General features: G+C 54.9%; 1 protein-coding gene across 1 annotated transcript in view; it reads left to right on the top strand.

Moving 5' to 3' along the window:
- The first annotated feature begins 641 nt into the window (after positions 1-641).
- Tmem132c (transmembrane protein 132C) overlaps positions 642-16,026 on the top strand; it is a 107,251-nt gene continuing 91,866 nt past the window's right edge. The window contains exons 1-2 of the mRNA XM_042669330.1: positions 642-726; positions 6,809-7,685. Of these exons, the coding sequence (XP_042525264.1) occupies positions 642-726; positions 6,809-7,685 (962 nt within the window). The remainder of the gene's footprint in view (positions 727-6,808; positions 7,686-16,026) is intronic.

Consider the following 16,026-nt stretch of genomic DNA (forward strand, 5'->3'; position numbering starts at 1 on the left):
TGTCGATGCTGCAGGAAGAGGCCTGTGGACGCTCAGGTATCCACCCGGGGCTACCTGCAGGGCCACGCACAGGTCAGTACCAGGAAATACCACAAAGCCACCTGCATTCCATGGATTACTTTGCCCTGTGGGGCCCGGGACACGCTCCCTGGCTGAGATGGGAGACACTGGGCATTTTAGAGCAAAAGCTCTCTGCTTCTCCTCCGTGCCAGCACAGCAGGACCCGGGTGCCATGGTGCTCCCCCACAAGAGAGTGATACCCCCTCCGGGGCCCCCGCGGGGGGCTAAACACCTGCCCTTCTGAAGGGGCTGTACTGTTACGAGATTGCACACCGCGCTATGTAATTTCAGCAGAGGATATTTGGAGTTTGCTCAGAAGAGGCATTGAAATCAAATAATCCATTTATCAAGCTGCCTTTTGTTTCAGGAGAAAGGAAACAATGGCCATATTTAGCAGAAAGAGACGTCTGTGTCTGAGGAATGTTAATAAATCACGAGCAGGGAAGGGAAGGACTCGGGCTGGCTTGTGTTTCAAACGAGCTGCCGTGACGTGGAAGGTAAACCCAGCCCGGCGACCCTTGAGGCACAGAAAGGCCAGGGCGCGGCGCCTCTCAGGTGTCTGATGTCACCTGGTGAACGAGATGTCGGAGGACAAATGCACTGCGGCCATCGAGGCCGGCAGCCTCCTGACTGCAGATTCCCTTCTTGCCTGGATACCACGCCACTGTTGGTCTTCACGTGTGAACATCAACCATTTCTCAAGCCCCAAAAGCCTTTTCTCCCAACTTACCAAGCTGCTGCTGCTGCTGGCAAAAATGGTGATGATGATGATGGTGGTGGTGGTGATGATGATGATGGTAATGATGATAAAAGGAAAAACAGTTCCCCCATCCATTGTCAGGCTGGCCAAGAGCACTGCTTGTTGATCTAAAGGAGTTTTCAGCAATTCAGTCTAAACATATAGATTCTGAGGCTCAGATATTTAAAGTGTTTGAGGAAAGAAATCCCCATCGAGTAAGGTGTGTTTTGGGGATGCATTGACTTGTTGTGGATTCTGTCTGGCTCGAGATGTTTGTTGTGATTTCTTCTTATGCTGGAGAAGACTGGACTAACAGCTTTCCTGCATTCTCCCAGTTCATGTTGGATAGCACTTAGCACTCTCCAAGATCGGGTTGGATGAGCATCCGGCCCACACTGCCATGGTGTCTTCCTCCCTTTCTGCTGATCCAAAGTGTGTCCATGCTGGAATCACTGGCTTCGCTACTCTTGGTGAAAGCCCTTCTTTGGCCTGCTTTTGTTCCTAGGAGCCACTGCTGGAGGTTTGGTTTGATCTTACCTCCTTGGAGAGGGAAGCGGGACCTGGCGGTCCCTTATCTCTTCCTGACTTGGCATATCCTGAAAATCTCGTCCCTGTGCAATTCTTTCACTGGGTGACATTATGGGATGGGCTCACAAGAGCCTAGACAGTGTGTGTCCATCACTGGATGCAGGCCCTTGATGTACTCAGCATGCTTGGCCAACAGAAGACAGCTGAGGTGTCCCGCCGCTGGTGTGGGACCGCACGCTGCGCCACGGTCTCCATTCTCCTCTCCACCAGGGGAGAATGCACAGGAGCAAACACATAACTGACACGGTCGCTTGATATCATTGCCGCATATTCTGCACATGCGTGACTGGACAGGCTTTGTCCTCCTAGGGCGGGCACCGCAGCAGAGCAAGCTTGCTCATGCCAGCGTCTCCTCGGAGTGAGGGCCGGGTGTGGCACACTGACACCGCCGTGGCTGAGAGGCTCACAAGGCTCAGCAGCTCACAGCATCAGCAGCGTCTAGGTGGACAGTTGTTCACAGAGACATCACATGTGTGCGTGCGTGCGTGTGTGTGTGTGCATGACTGCCTTTCTTTTAGAGTCCATGATGGGTATCCAGCCTGGGGCAAAATCCAACCCTGCCCACCTTCCTCGAATGGCTTCCCCTCCTCCGTCCCCAGGTCCTGAGGGTTCTCCCCACCCTCCACCCTCATTGGAGTCCCACCCTGGGTCCTTCCCCATCCCTCCAGTTCCAGCCCAGAGTTAGCCGGAAGGCGTCACCTGGTCAGCGTGTCTGAAAGTGAGCCTCAGAGTGCAGCCCTGAGTGCCTCTGGTCAGCTGACAAGGTCGCACCCCTGTCATTCTGTCGGGGCAGCAGGTGACACTGCCATCTTCTAAGGCCTACTATCTCCCCATCTCAAAAACTCAATTTCCGGCCGTGGCTTTGCAGTGGAGTCCTCTGATGAGCAAGTGATGGAGGACGCAATATCCCCGCTTCTGACAGCAGACTCCGATAAGGAGAATGGATAAGCAGGGAGGTGACAGCACGTGGACGGGCTGTCTGCGTGGGGCAGGTGCAGACAGGCAGCTGTCATCTGCTCCCAGCGCCTCCCCGCGTGGCCTTCAGATGCCAGCACTGGTTTTCCCGGGGTATTGATTGGGGCCTGAGAAATCACTCGCCGGCCCTGTCTCTCTGGAGGACACTGGTGTGACTGGCGCAGGCAGACTGAGAGAAGGGTGTCTGGCAGACTTGCAGAGACACGGCAGCCGTGAGCTGGCTTCCTTGGACCCGGGAAATCATATTTTAGGAACAGGTATCCTACGAAAGCTGGCGGCCACCTCCAGTTCCTTAGCCTGCTCTGCCAAGCTTCCTCAGACCTGAGATGTGCCCAGGCGATGGAGCAGTGCTTCGGACTGTCAGGGTGCAGGCGGGGTCTCGCACACCTCCCGCCGCTGGGTATTGGATAGGCCCAGACCGGGCTTGAAATCAGAAATAAATATGTAGCAACAGCCAACCCCACTGGAGTCCTTAGGCAATTGGTAAACAGGGGCAAGGGTCATCTCGCCAACCCTGCCCATGCCCGGGTGGGAGGGTGGCTGGTAGAGAGAGGTGGGCCCGGCCGTTTTGTGGCAGCAGATGGCTGGGTGTGCATTTCAGCTTCCTTCCCCCTCAGGACTTCCTGGGGAGGCGGTCAGTTTCCCTGGCCCTCATTTTCCTCCTCTATATGAAGTGATCCTTACAATTCTTAACTGCACAGGTCATTAAGAACAGGCTGAGATTCTGCCTTGAAGTGATCTAAATCCCTACCCAGCTCTTAGGAGGGAGCTGGCGGTGGTGCTGGCTACTCTACCAGGGGCTGCCTCATCACAAAAGGCACAGAGGCCCGTTACTCCCCTGGAGGGGGGGGCGGAGGGAGGTGGGGGAGTAGGCTGCAGGCAGGCTCTAGGGGGCCCTCTCTCTTCCACAGGGAAGAGAGCTCATCCTCTAGTAAGGTGAGCTCAGTTTGTTCTTTATGGAGATGTCAGGAGCCAAAAGAGTACAAACAGCCTCCGTTCCCTGGGCTCCGCTGTGACACGCTGCCCCTCGGCCAGTGCCGTCACTCCGAGTGACTGGGAAGCCAGTGCTGATCTGATGGTTGAGACGGCAGTCGGCACCTCTCGAGGGGAGCAGTCACACAGAGGATGTGCGCACGAGTCCAGGGACCAGCTTCCACAGCCGCTGACACCTACAGTCCAGAGGTGTCTGCCTACATGTCTATCTGTCTGCACGTGGGAAACGAAGCTCACAGGAAGGAAGAATGCACCACTGTTATGTGGCTGATGAGTAGATCAAGCCTAGGTCTCTCTCCACGGCCACCTGTCCTGCCTTTGGCCTCTGCCCAAGGTCCCAGCCCTCCCCTCACAGTGTCCTTGGCTCAAGTTCAATCTCACACCCTAGAAGAATTCAGAAGTAGGCTCAGCAGAAAGGCTGGAGCTTGGAGCTAGCTGTCTACTCCCTGCTCAGGACAGAGTGAGCTGCTCAGAAAATGAAGTACCGCCGAGAGGAGGCAGGCAGGCAAACCCACCACACATGGCCTCGTCTTGTGAAGCCTCAGCTCAGTACCTGCTCGAGAGCAAATGTTCACCGTGAGATGTTCTTCAGATGCTGCGCTTGCAGATGGACATTGAGGAAACGGCTTGTGATCCTCGTGCAGGCAGGCCTGGGCCTCTATTTGATTTCCAAAGCCTTTGAGAGAGAGAGAGAGATGAATCTCTAAATCTGTGCACTTCAAGTTCTAAGAGCTGGGGGGGGGGGGTGGTAAGGATGAATATTTCAAAAGGAAAGCATTAGATGTCACCATTGCTTGGGGTTTTGTTTTTGTTTTTAGTAAAAATATGAGAAGTTTTGCTTAACTAGCTGATGGCTCCTTTGGGGACAGAGATCCAGAACTCTTTTTGGAATATTGTACCGAGGCAGGACCTCGTGAGTGTGTCTCAAGCTGGTGCTGGATGGGAGGGGTTAAGGGAAATGCTGAGCCATTCCCAGAGGGAAGAGGATGAAGGGCCCCGTTATGGTGTCCTTGGGAGGGGCCCTCAGGGCAAGGGGCAGGCAGGAGTCTCATTTCCTTGAACAAGTCATCTGGCCGCAGTGGCAAAGGTGGCTCTGATCTGGGGGCAGAGTCCCTGCCAGGGAAGGATTAAGGATGCCTGGCATTTAATCCTGGGGGCTGCTTGGCTTTGTTGGGGAAGAGGACTGGACTCTGGCCTGCAGGCTGGCATCCCACAGCAGGCTCGGCTGCTTTCCTGCAGGAAGGAGGAGGTCTCTGCTCAGAGGATTGAGAGCTCCCTGGAAGAAAGGGTCCCAAGGAAGAATACCTCTGAATGTCCCCACACACACACCCCCCTTTTACACTGTTTCACTGTTTGAGACAGAATTGCACATATAATGTTCCTTTCCCACGATATACCCAGAGGATTTTCTTAATAAGGAGATTCCTCTTACATAATTACAGTACACTTGTGAAAATGAGGAAATGAACACTGATACAATATTCACTCTTTTAGAGAGTGACTGCAAATGTTGTCACCTTTTTTCTCAGTAGTTGGTTCAGCTTAGCGTTTTTACTCATTGTTTTCATTACTGTATGTAAAATGTTAACATATTCCAAAATTTCTGACTAGAGAAGAAAAAAATCCATCCATTCTACCCTTCCACCTCCCCTTGCCGGCCTTTGCTCTCTGCTCTCCTGTCTGGGGCCCGGCTGGTAACAGGCAAGGGTGCTGGCTCATCCTTGATGTGTTGTGTGTGTCCACGAATGAGCAGACACCGAGTGCTGTGATCTCCCTTCTCTCGCACACAAAAGGCACCATATGATAGGCAGGCTTTGTACTCTGCTTTTGTACTTAGCAGTACGCCCTTGAAATCTCTCCGTATTGGCTGGTACAGACTTTCCACCCTCTTTTTCTGGACTGCATAGTCCGTTGCTATGTGATGTCCTCCATTTCCTGCATCTCTGTGTTGGTTTATGTATCAGAGTGAACCACGTAGTTGTAGGCACATCTTATGATTGACAACAATGTTTTGATGAGTGATCTTGTACATATTGAGCATATTGATCGCTGAATCACCTCAGCTGTGTCTCTATCATCAGATGGATTCAAGTAAAAGGAAAATGCATATGGCGTTTCATTAGATGGTGCCTGATTTCTTCCAGAGGATTGGACCAATGTACTAGACTCTCTCCCATCTATAATCTTGCTAACAATATGTTTACTGTGATGCTTTGTAATTTCTACTGGCATGATAGATAAGAAAGGCTACATGCTCATAGTTTTAACTTATGTTTCTCTAATTGTGGGTACAATGGAATAGCATTCATGCGTGTAATGGCAATTTTAACATATTTATTGAGAATGGTTTCTTCGTATCTTTGCCCATTTCACTCTCCAATTTTTTATTCTTTTTTCCCCTCATGACAAAGTCTCTCACCATCAGTGATATTGGTCTTCTCTCAGCAGGACATACAAGACAAATGTGTTCACACAGCTTGTCATTTTTCTTTTACCTTCATGGTGTTTTCTGTCATGCAAATTTAGAAATTATATAAGTAAACTTACCATGTTATAATGCATTTGGATTTCGAGCCATGATTAGAAAACTTTTCCTACCCTTATGCTATGATGGAGAAACCCTTCACATCATCTTTACTACCTGAAAGATTTAATTTTCTTATATGTAAATCACTGGTCCACTTGAAGTGTATTCTTAAGTAGGCTGTGAAGTAAGGATCTAATTTTATCTTCTTTCCAAATGGCTACCCTGTGTCCCAGCACTATTTACTAAAAATGTATGTTTCCCTAGGGATTTGAGATGCCACCTCGGTCTTAGGCTAAACTTTTTTGTGTTCTTGTTGGGTTTATTTATGGTTTTTCTATTTCACCGGTCTATTTTCCTATTCCATTAAATGCAATTTAAACTCATGCAAATTACTTCTCAGAGGTAAAGCGCCAGCTTTCTGTTTGCTGCACTTTGTAAACCTGTCACCATTCACCAAGTCTTACTTCACAGAACCCTGTTTTACATACTTCAGCCCAACCTAAGTATGTAATTTGTAATCCCGTAGAGTCGTTTAACTGGCTGAATCCAGAAGGAATACGAAGGTGTCTAAGCCAGGCTCTGGTGGTTTCTGTCTGTGACCCTAACTGCTCAGAATGCTGAGATCTGAGGATGTCTGCTTGCAGCCCATGCACACAGGGAGTTACCCAGCAAAATAATATCAACAATAATAATCATAAATAATAGACTAGAAGTGGAGCTGTGGCTCAGTGGCGGAGCACCGGCCTTGCATGGAAAAACCAGGCAAGGGCCGACTTCCAGCCCCAGTACCAGGAGGCGCGCGCATGCACACACGCACACGTGCACACTCGCGCACACCACAGACTTGCCACGTAGCCATCAGAACTCCTGCCCCCAGGCCCTCGGCCCGCCGCGCTGACCACTGTCCTCTCTCTCTCTGCCCGCAGTGATCGAGGCCCGCGGCCTGGCCGACGACGGCGTCCCCGGCCTGTCCTCCTCGCCACCCTACCTGCCGGTGAGCTTCCAGCTGCTCGGGGCCGAGGCCGCCTTCTTCCTGGCCGAGAGCGGCCCCGCCGCGCCCCGCAACGCCAGCCTGCGGTCCCGGGCGCAGGCCTTCTTCCTGCACCGCGCGCGGCAGCCGCCCGAGCTGCAGGCCAGCCTCGGGCCCTTCTCGGCCGCCAAGGCCGTGCCGCTGGACCGGGCCGGCGAGCTCCCCTGGGGCCGGCAGCTGCGGGCACGCGTGCTGCGGGACTCGGCGGCGCCGGGCCGGCCCCGCGTGCAGGTGCTCTTCCACGTGGCGGGCGGCGCCTGGGCGGACGGCCGCGCCGCGCGGGCGCCGCTGCCCTGCCTGCGCCTCTCCGCCTTCCGCGACGCGCGCGAGGTGCGCGGCGGCTGCCGGCCCGGCGGGCCGCTGGCGCTGTGCGTGGCCGAGCTGGAGCTGCCGCCCGGCTGGTTCGCCGCGGGCCCCCCGGGCGCGGGCGGGCGCGGTCGGCCGGCGGAGCCGCGGGACGGGGCCCGCGTGGAGCTCTACTACGCCGCGCAGCCCGGGGACGCGCGCGGGGCCTGCGCGGGGCCCGACGCCAGCCAGGCCAACGCCATCCGCCCTGGCAAGGACGCGCCCGGGCCCGGGGACGCCGCCGGCCGCCTGCGCAGGATCGGCGCCGTGCGCCTGCTCCGCGCGCCCGACGGCGCCGCGCCGCGCGAGCTCCGCCTGGACCGCGACGTGGCCGTGCGGCTGCCCGCCGGCCCGGCCCGGCCCGGGGACGTGGTCACCGCCTCGGTCGCCGTCGCCGCCAACTCCACCGTGGACCTCTTCGTCCTCAGGTAGGCGCCGGGCCCGGCCTGGGGCGGGGGGGGGGGGGGGGGAGGAGCGGGGCCCACGCGGGCCGCCCGGGACCTGCTGCCCGGGACCCACTGCCCGAGACCCGCTGCCCGGGACCCGCTGCCCGAGACCCGCTGCCCGGGACCCGCTGCCCGAGACCCGCTGCCCGGGACCCACGTGGGCCGCCCGGGACACGCTGCCCGAGACCCGCTGCCCGGGACCCACGCGGGCCGCCCGCCCTGCAGAACGGAGGGCGGAAACCACCCGACCCAGACAGGCGGCCTCACCCCGGCCCCCGACCTGCGGTGGGGTCCGAATCCGTCTCTGGCTTGGACACGCGGGTCTTCCAGTGGCTGTGGGGTGGGAACCGACGGGAATGGCGTGTGTGTGAGCGCGCGTGCAGAGCGCCCAGGCCTGCAGCGCGTGGCGGTGGTGTCGTTGTCGCTGTGGTCGTTGTTTCTTGCCTTTGGCGGGTTAAATGTTGTTCAATGCTGCCGGGGAGCGGTTGGGATGATGGGTTTGCGCTCCGACCAGACGCTGGGCCGCAGAGCGCATGCCCGACCAAACAAGGCCGCCGTGAGCTGGGCCGCAGAGCACACGCCGGACCAACTGCTGGGCCTTAGTGCGCATGCTCAACCATACTAGGCCACAGCATGCATGTGTAGGCCGCAGCGTGCACGCCCGACCAAACGCCGAGCCTTAGTGCGCATGCCCAACCAAACCAGCGTGCATGGCTAGGCCACAGAGCACGCACGTGCCTAGGCTTCAGAGCGCATGCTCAACCAGATGCTGGGCCACAGAGCGCATGCCCAATCAAACGCTGACCAGCAGAGCGCATGCCCAATCAAACGCTAGCCAGGAGAGCGCATGCCCAATCAAACTCTAGGCTGCAGAGCGCATGCCCAATCAAACGCTAGCCAGGAGAGCGCATGCCCAATCAAACTCTAGGCAGCAGAGTGCATGCCCAAAGCAGAGCACGTGCCCAATCAAACTAGGCCACAGCGCGCGCCCAGCCAGACGCAGCGAGCGCGGCGGCCCAGCCTGTGCGCACCCCCCGGCGGTCCCGCACCGCTGGCCCCGCACCGCTGGCCCCGCGGACCAGGCGCAGGCTGGCCAGAGTTGCTCCGTGCTCAGGGCTTGCTCCAGAACCCGGTTCCCGAGCGTGATCTGGGGAAGGCCAGGGAAGGCCGCGAGTCTTCACACGCAGACGGGAATCTCACACTGAGATGAATGTATTCGTTTGAGACTTTTTTCAAGGATCATTCTAGAAACAGAGATGCCCAAATGAGCTCCTGCTAGGTTGCTTTAGGACTTAGGCCCGACCACTCCTCCTACGGTTGTCTGGGATTTCTTAACGCAGGTTGTACGTGGACGGCTTGGGGACACTGATAAAGCACCGCGCATGCTCCGTGCCAGCTTAGCCTCTGGGCCCAGGCTTGCCACGTGGGTGCTGTAAAGTTCAGCACCAAAGTTCCCCAACACACCAGCCGAGCCGAGGGCACTTGTGTCTCAGGCGAGCCGGACTCCGTGACCCGCCGCACACACGTCGTCTGAAGACTGTCTCCAAGTATCCGCTCTCATGCCAAAGGTGGAGTCTCACTGTTTAAAAAGGTCAGGTCATAGACAGTAGACACATCTTCGGGTCTTGGCGTAATCCGTATTAAACAGGTGATCCACTCTGACAGTTTGTCAAACAGAATTTCAATCCCTCCTCTCCCACCCCTGTCCGCTCTTTTCTCCTTCTCTCTTCCCCTTCCCCATCCAGTCATCTCTTCCTTCCCCTTCTAGCCCCTCCCCTCTTAAGCAAATACTCCCCAAATGTCAGAGCGGGAACTTCTCTATCTCCTCTCTGCCGACAATTCTCAAGGATAACAGAATGGCAAGTTTCTGTGCTCTGTGCCCTCTGCTGGGTAGGTTCTGTGCCAGGACTGATAAATGTAGCCCTGGGGATATCAATCCTAACAGCAAAGATTTTCTTTCAAACATCAGATGTAGTGAAGCAAGGAAGTGCGAGAGAAGCAGTTCCACTCAGAGCCTGCTGTTTCCAGGAGCGCCACTTTGCAGGCAGGGCAGGGAGCAGATTTCAGTGCGGACCCTGAGCCGGCATTGGAGGGCTGTGTTCTGTTCCTCTCCAGCTCTTGGTTGTAGGTCCTGCTGGTTTATGGGTCCTTCCCTGGCATGGCTGGTGGGTGAAACAGTGTTATTAGCAACTAAAGTCCCCACCACCACCATGGAATCAGCACCACTGCTTCGCCTGTGCTTAAAAGCACGAAATGCTCCCAGCATGTGCCAATGGATAAATAAAAAGGATGGATGTAGGGGAGGAAGAAGCTTTTAGAAGTACTAAGTGGCTTTTCATGCAGGAATGTTGGGTAGGTAAGGTCCTTCCCAGAGGCTTCGCTGTATGACAGGGGAATTCAGGTGGCACTCACAGGGTGGAGCCCACCTCCTTTAAAGGGGATGTTTTTGGTAAGATGAATCTACTACAGACAAACTTCATCCCCAACCAGCTCAGAGCAGAGCCAGAGGCTCCCAGTGTGATTCAACCAAATTACAGGAAGTTATACAAGCATGTAGAGCAACACTGTTTACCATGCCCACAGCATGGGAGCTACTATACCCAGGTGTCCTACACTCCATGGGTGAGCGGCAAGCCTGATACGCCCAGTTAGTGGAAGATAAAAATCCTATAAAAGGATTTTTACAATGCAAATTAACCTTGATTAATTGATGCTGAATGAGAGAATCCAGACATAAAAGACCACATGGGTTTATGACTGTATTTATATGAAACTTCTAGAACAAGTGAACCCATAGAGACAGGAAATAGCAAAGTGGTTTCCAGGACCCAAGGAGATGACGAGGATGGGGGGGAGGAGGGGGGAGATTGTAATGACCATGAGATTTCTTCCTGAACTAGGTAGTTGTGAGGGTTGAGAGCCAGGTGTGTAGGTTGAATGGTTTAAAATAAGACTGTCCATGAGATTTTTGTTTTGTTTTGTTTTATCGTCGGTCATGGGGCTTGACCTCTGGGCTTGGGTGCTGCCCCTGTGCTCTTCAGCTCAAGGCAAGCACTCTACTGCTTGAGCCACAGCTCCAGAGCTGGGGTTGGAACCCAGGGCCTTGTACATGCTAGGCCAGCACTGTACTGCTGAGGTACAATCCCAGCTAGTTGCACAGCTCTAAACCCAGCTGGGCCTCCTCCCAGTGCCACGTTGTACTACCACAATGGAGCTCCACGGGCAGGGGCCACGGGGAACTGGAGCTTGCACGCTGCTTCTGTAGGGATAGTGATTTTCTGAGTCCATCAGCGGGCTGCATGCAGGGATTGAAGCACACTTCACTCAGGTCTAGTGATTTTAAAGAGAAGCCTCAAGTGTGAGATCTGTAAGTGCAGTCTCTGGCTTTGTGAGAGGGGTGGACATCAGGGCCTCTTCCAGCCATTGCTGTCTGTGGGCTGCCATATTGTATTAGGTTCCCACAACCTTGACAGTTGAAGCACAGATACTTCCTTCCGCTGCAGCTGTGGGGACGAGAGGCCTGAGATTGAGGTTGCAACAGCGCCGCACACCCCGACAGTCTTGTGACGCAATTAGTGGCCATATTGCAAGTCTGCAGTGACTTTCTCTCTGGCCCCCGTGTGTGCCTCAGAGTCACCTTTCCTGCTTCCAACAGTCATTGGGTTCTCATGGCAATCGAGAGGGATTCCAGTGGGAGACTCTTGACCGTTTCCCAGTTGTGCTCCACACAGGCATGAGTTAGGGTTGGGAAAGCGGTTCACCCCACTGCCAGGCAGCCCAGATGCATTGAGACTTTCCATTCAGCCTTTCCTTGGCCCTTCTGAGCTGCGGAAGCCTCTGGCACCCTCAAGGTGCTCCCTGTGCTTAGGGAGCAAAGTTACAAACGGAAATCTCTGCCCTCGCCATGTAGAAGAATAAATCCTTCCTTGCCAGAGACTAGGCCAACCCTCTCAAATCCATTCCTCTCACTGCTGATCATAGCCTGTGTGTCTGGTCTTGCAATTTAATTTCAAAGAGTTGTCTTTTTTTTCTGATCTCTTTTGTTTCTGAGGATTTGAAAAACCCTCGAAACCTGACTGGCTCTGGGCAGTTGCTGGACCCTCATTTCCTACCGTGCAGAAGTCTGGCTTCCAGGAAGGACTTGGTCACTCTCAGACTCATCGTTTGGAGGAGAAGACTGATCTGGGTTGGAATCAAAAAATTCTGGAAACCCATTTTCCCACACTCTGTCTAAAGTTCATTTCCCCTGTCGGATGCCTCCAAAGGCAGGGCTTGTTTTCATTTTCCTCAGCTTGTCATCTTAAATGTATTCTCCTGGAACAGAGAAAAGGAACAATTTTCTTTCCGCTTGGGAAGAAGTGAAGAAATAATGTTTCCTGCCCTGCCCCATCCCCTCCCCGCTCCCCACACACATCTGGGTTGCCAGGCAGCCTGGCGGCGGCGCCGCTTTTGAGGCTGCGATTTTGCTGTGTGGGAAACACTGGAACATAAAATTGACTCCAGCTTTGTGAACAGAGAAAGGAACCAGAGCCCTTCCGACCCTCGTCCCACCTCGCATCTCCACATTCTGTAACCCACTTAAAAGCCATCTTCATCCTCAAGTTTCCCAAACCACAGCTTTGCCTGTGGCACACAGGGTGATGGATGCGGGCATAAGCAGAACCTGTGGTCTACCTCATCTTTCTAGGAGGACAGATGGGCGCGGGGAGGAGGGAGGCTCTGGACGGGCTGGCTACGGCTCTAGTGTTTCCTCTGCCCTTGTTCCAGAGCTCTGGGCATTGTTACGTGTCAGCACCCCGCCGATTGGTTACCCTAGTATCACCTCTCCAGTGGCTCTCAATATCAGGTCTCTGAACCACGTGTGTCTTGAAACCTCAGGAGCTATTCACTGAGTTGAAGTGTTGGTTTGGAAGGAAAGACTGTCCATGTTTCCAGAACATTCTGCTTACCAGGCACCTTGTGGAAGGTCTTCCCTGAAACCTGTTGTCCCTCCTCCCATGTTCCTAGGGATGGTGAGCATGTTTCTTGGGTTTAGGAGGCCTTGGATCTCCTTGAGGTGCCGGCGAGCTCCTTCCAGAAGCATGGTGAACGTTTTCTAGAATGGCAGAGGCTCCTGGGAATGCACACAGGAGGAGAATGTGGGACAGGGGTGAGACCGTGAGGAAAGCCATCTGCCCGTCTCAGCCACAAGGGCCAGTCTGCCCATCTGGCCACTCACTTGCTCCATAGCTGGATCCCCCTCTTCCCTTCGTCTCCAGGGGGATGCCACGTTCTTAAGGCTGACTCTGCCGGCTTGGTTTACCTTATGTCACCTAAGTCCCTGTTCTTCTGCCACCCAGAGAGCGGTGGGCTAGAAAGTGTCAGGACTGTCCCACCAGGAGTTCCTGATACTCAGATAGAAATGCTGCTGAAGACAGAGACCGTGTCTCACCTCTCCCTGCAGGGCTGACATCTTTGTCGCAGCATCTGTCCTGAAAGATGTGTCTCTTCCGTGTTCCAGAGGAGATCTTTAAGAGCAAAGGTTCCCACACCGAGACACAGGAGCCCCCAGCCTTTTCTGCTGCTCGGATGTGGCTGCTGTCAGGCTGGGGCTGGTGGTGGAGGCTCCTCCCGGGCAGCTGTCTCCACGACCCCGTGGAGTGTCCAGACCCCTGGATTCTCATGTCGAGTGCGTCATTCATTCTAATGCACTCTCCGGTGCTCTCAGTGAGGAGAGAATGACCTCCGGTAGTGGGTGGCACTTGGTTTGGTTGCAACCCAAACCAACATAAACAGAAAAACACAGTGTCCTCATCACTAGAAGTGCCCAGGGGTTCAGGTGAAAAGCCTCTGGGTTTAAATGACACGCTGGGCTCTGCTCTGTCCCTCCAGTGCCTGGCTCTCTCTTGGGCATCATTACCTCACTGGCTGTCTGCATGGTGACCGCCAGTGATTTCCAGCTGGGACCACGCTTGGACGTCTCTTCCCTAATAAGTCCAATAAGTGTCCTGTAATTGAGTTGCCTTGACTCTGTTTGGGCCGCATCCCATCCCTAATCCATTTACTGAGACCAGCAAATGTTATGTTTGTTTAGCGTGCTTATTCCAGGTTCCCCTGTGAGCTAGAAGAAGCAAATTCATCTCACCAGAATATAAACTCCAAGTGTATACATGGCCTTTGTGCAAAGAGAAAAACTGAGAGGCAGGTATGAGAAGAAGTAGGGTATGTGAACTGGGGTTTGGAACTAACGCCAGCACTAGCATAGCCGAGGAGGAACAACTCTAGAGAGACGAGCAAATACAAAGCCACAACCTAGGTTCCCAGCTGTGCCGCCCTGATGGGTCCCTGAGTCCCTCTGTGCCTCCGTCCCTGTGCTCAGGTCATAATTGTAATGCCTGCTCCAGGCCGGCTCCTGGTGGGAGACTGTGAGGGTGGCCGGGGGCACCCTGGGGGGTGAGCCCACCGCTGCAGCACCACACACTCCTGGGGGGAAGGGGGACTCCGGAGCTTCTCTAACGCCAACCAGTGTTTCCAACCACGAGCCACCTTTACCACCACCTCTCCAGGGCAGACTTGACAATGTCTGAAAACCCTTCGGGTTGTAGACTCGGAAGAGGGAGTTGCAAGGGGAAGAGGCCAAGACGCATTCTCAGAGCTGTCGCTCCATGGGGAACAGGTCCCCCTCCCCCTACCGTAGATGAGCACTGGCCGGTAATGCGGAGACAGAGGACTTCCACACACCGGTCATCAGGTGGAGTGGATCACCAAACCTGCAGGCTAAAACCAATGGCGCTTCAGTCTTAAGAACCAGTGTGAAGCCAGGCCTCGGAGTGCATGCCTGCAACTCCAGATCACAGGCTGAAGCACCCCCCCACCCCCCCCCCGTCAGAGTGAGCAAGCCCCTAGCTCAAAGTCAGACACAAAACCAGTGGTGCAGGGTGTGTCTCAAGCACTGGAATGCTTGCCCATGTGTGAGGCCCTGGGGTCAACCTCTGGCACCACACAGAGGCATGCGTGCACGCACACAGACACACACACACACACACACACACACACACACACACACACACACACATGAGGTGAGCTCCAGCGACTCCCCGGTGCTCCCAGGCATGTGAAAGCTGTCTGCCACAGGCACAACAGCTCTGCTCAGCCGCGCTCTTCAAATGTTCTTCCCTGATGCTGGCTGAAGACAGCGTGCCGTGGACCATTGACATCCATTGTCCTGTTTATCAAGGGCAAGGAGCTCACATAATAAATTAGTACATCTTCACATGCCTGCTTTTAGAGTAACACAAAAACGACTGGGAAACCGGGGCATCCGGAGCACTGCCCACGCCCGAGGGCCACCTCGCAGCCACCACCTTCTCGCTGGGTGTCAATGAGCACTTCCCCGAGCAGCTCTGCGATTGGCAGCCGATGGCCCGTGTGATGTTTCTCAGATAGAAGAGCTTTAGATCCAGTCTGACCCCCCATACACCCATGCTCCGCGGTGGGGGAGGAGGCTGGCACTCAGCAGTGCGTCCATCCGTCCATCCGCGAGGGTGTGGAAAGATGCCAGTGGCTGGGCGGGGCTGTCAGCTGCAGGGTCCTGGGAGCAGCCTCTTGAGCTGCTAAGATTCTGGAGGTTTCAAAAGGCTCCTCTCCCCGCTCCGCTCTCTACAGAGCCTACCGCGGGCACTTAGCTGTCGGTCACCTTAGGTCAGGGGATAGTGATGTGATGTAATATAATGGTGTCTTTGTGGTCTTGTATTCTTCTCACACCACTGTTCCCAAGATTTAAGGCAGAAAGTGTGCTGTGCTGGGGCGCACAGGGCAGACCGGACCGCAGAGCCCTTGCTGACGTAACTGAACATGGAGAGGGGCCTGAAGGCCCTCCGCGCATCAGAGCCAGTGAGGACCTGCAAACAGAGCAGAGCTGGACCGAGACACTTCTCACAGAGGCCCCGATTAAAGATAAAAATTAGCCCAGCCACCCGAAGCCACCCACAGACGTACCATGGTGTGAGGAGAGACCTTCCAACCACACAGACCAAACCTGGAAACTAAACGTAGCCAGTTACTTCCCGGTCTTCCTGGTGGAAGCCGGCCCTGTGAGCTCGCCCAGCAGGGTCTCCCAGGACTCCCAGTGTGGACATGGAATTTTCCTAAACGTATGCGTCAGATCAACTTGGAGGAAATTAAGCATCAGCACAACCCTGCAAGGGTGCTTGAGCCTTAGGAGATGAGACAGGAGGGAAATGGGTGATCTGGCCTGTCTCCAGACAAAACACCAAGAGCAAGGGGGTCTCAGAGAACAGTGGCGGGGATGGGTGGTGATAGCGGGGCTCAGCACCCCACGGTG

The sequence above is a fragment of the Dipodomys spectabilis genome, unplaced genomic scaffold (assembly GCF_019054845.1).
Source record: "Dipodomys spectabilis isolate Male_0828 unplaced genomic scaffold, ASM1905484v1 ptg000494l, whole genome shotgun sequence".
In the NCBI taxonomy this organism is placed as follows: Eukaryota; Metazoa; Chordata; class Mammalia; order Rodentia; family Heteromyidae; genus Dipodomys; species Dipodomys spectabilis.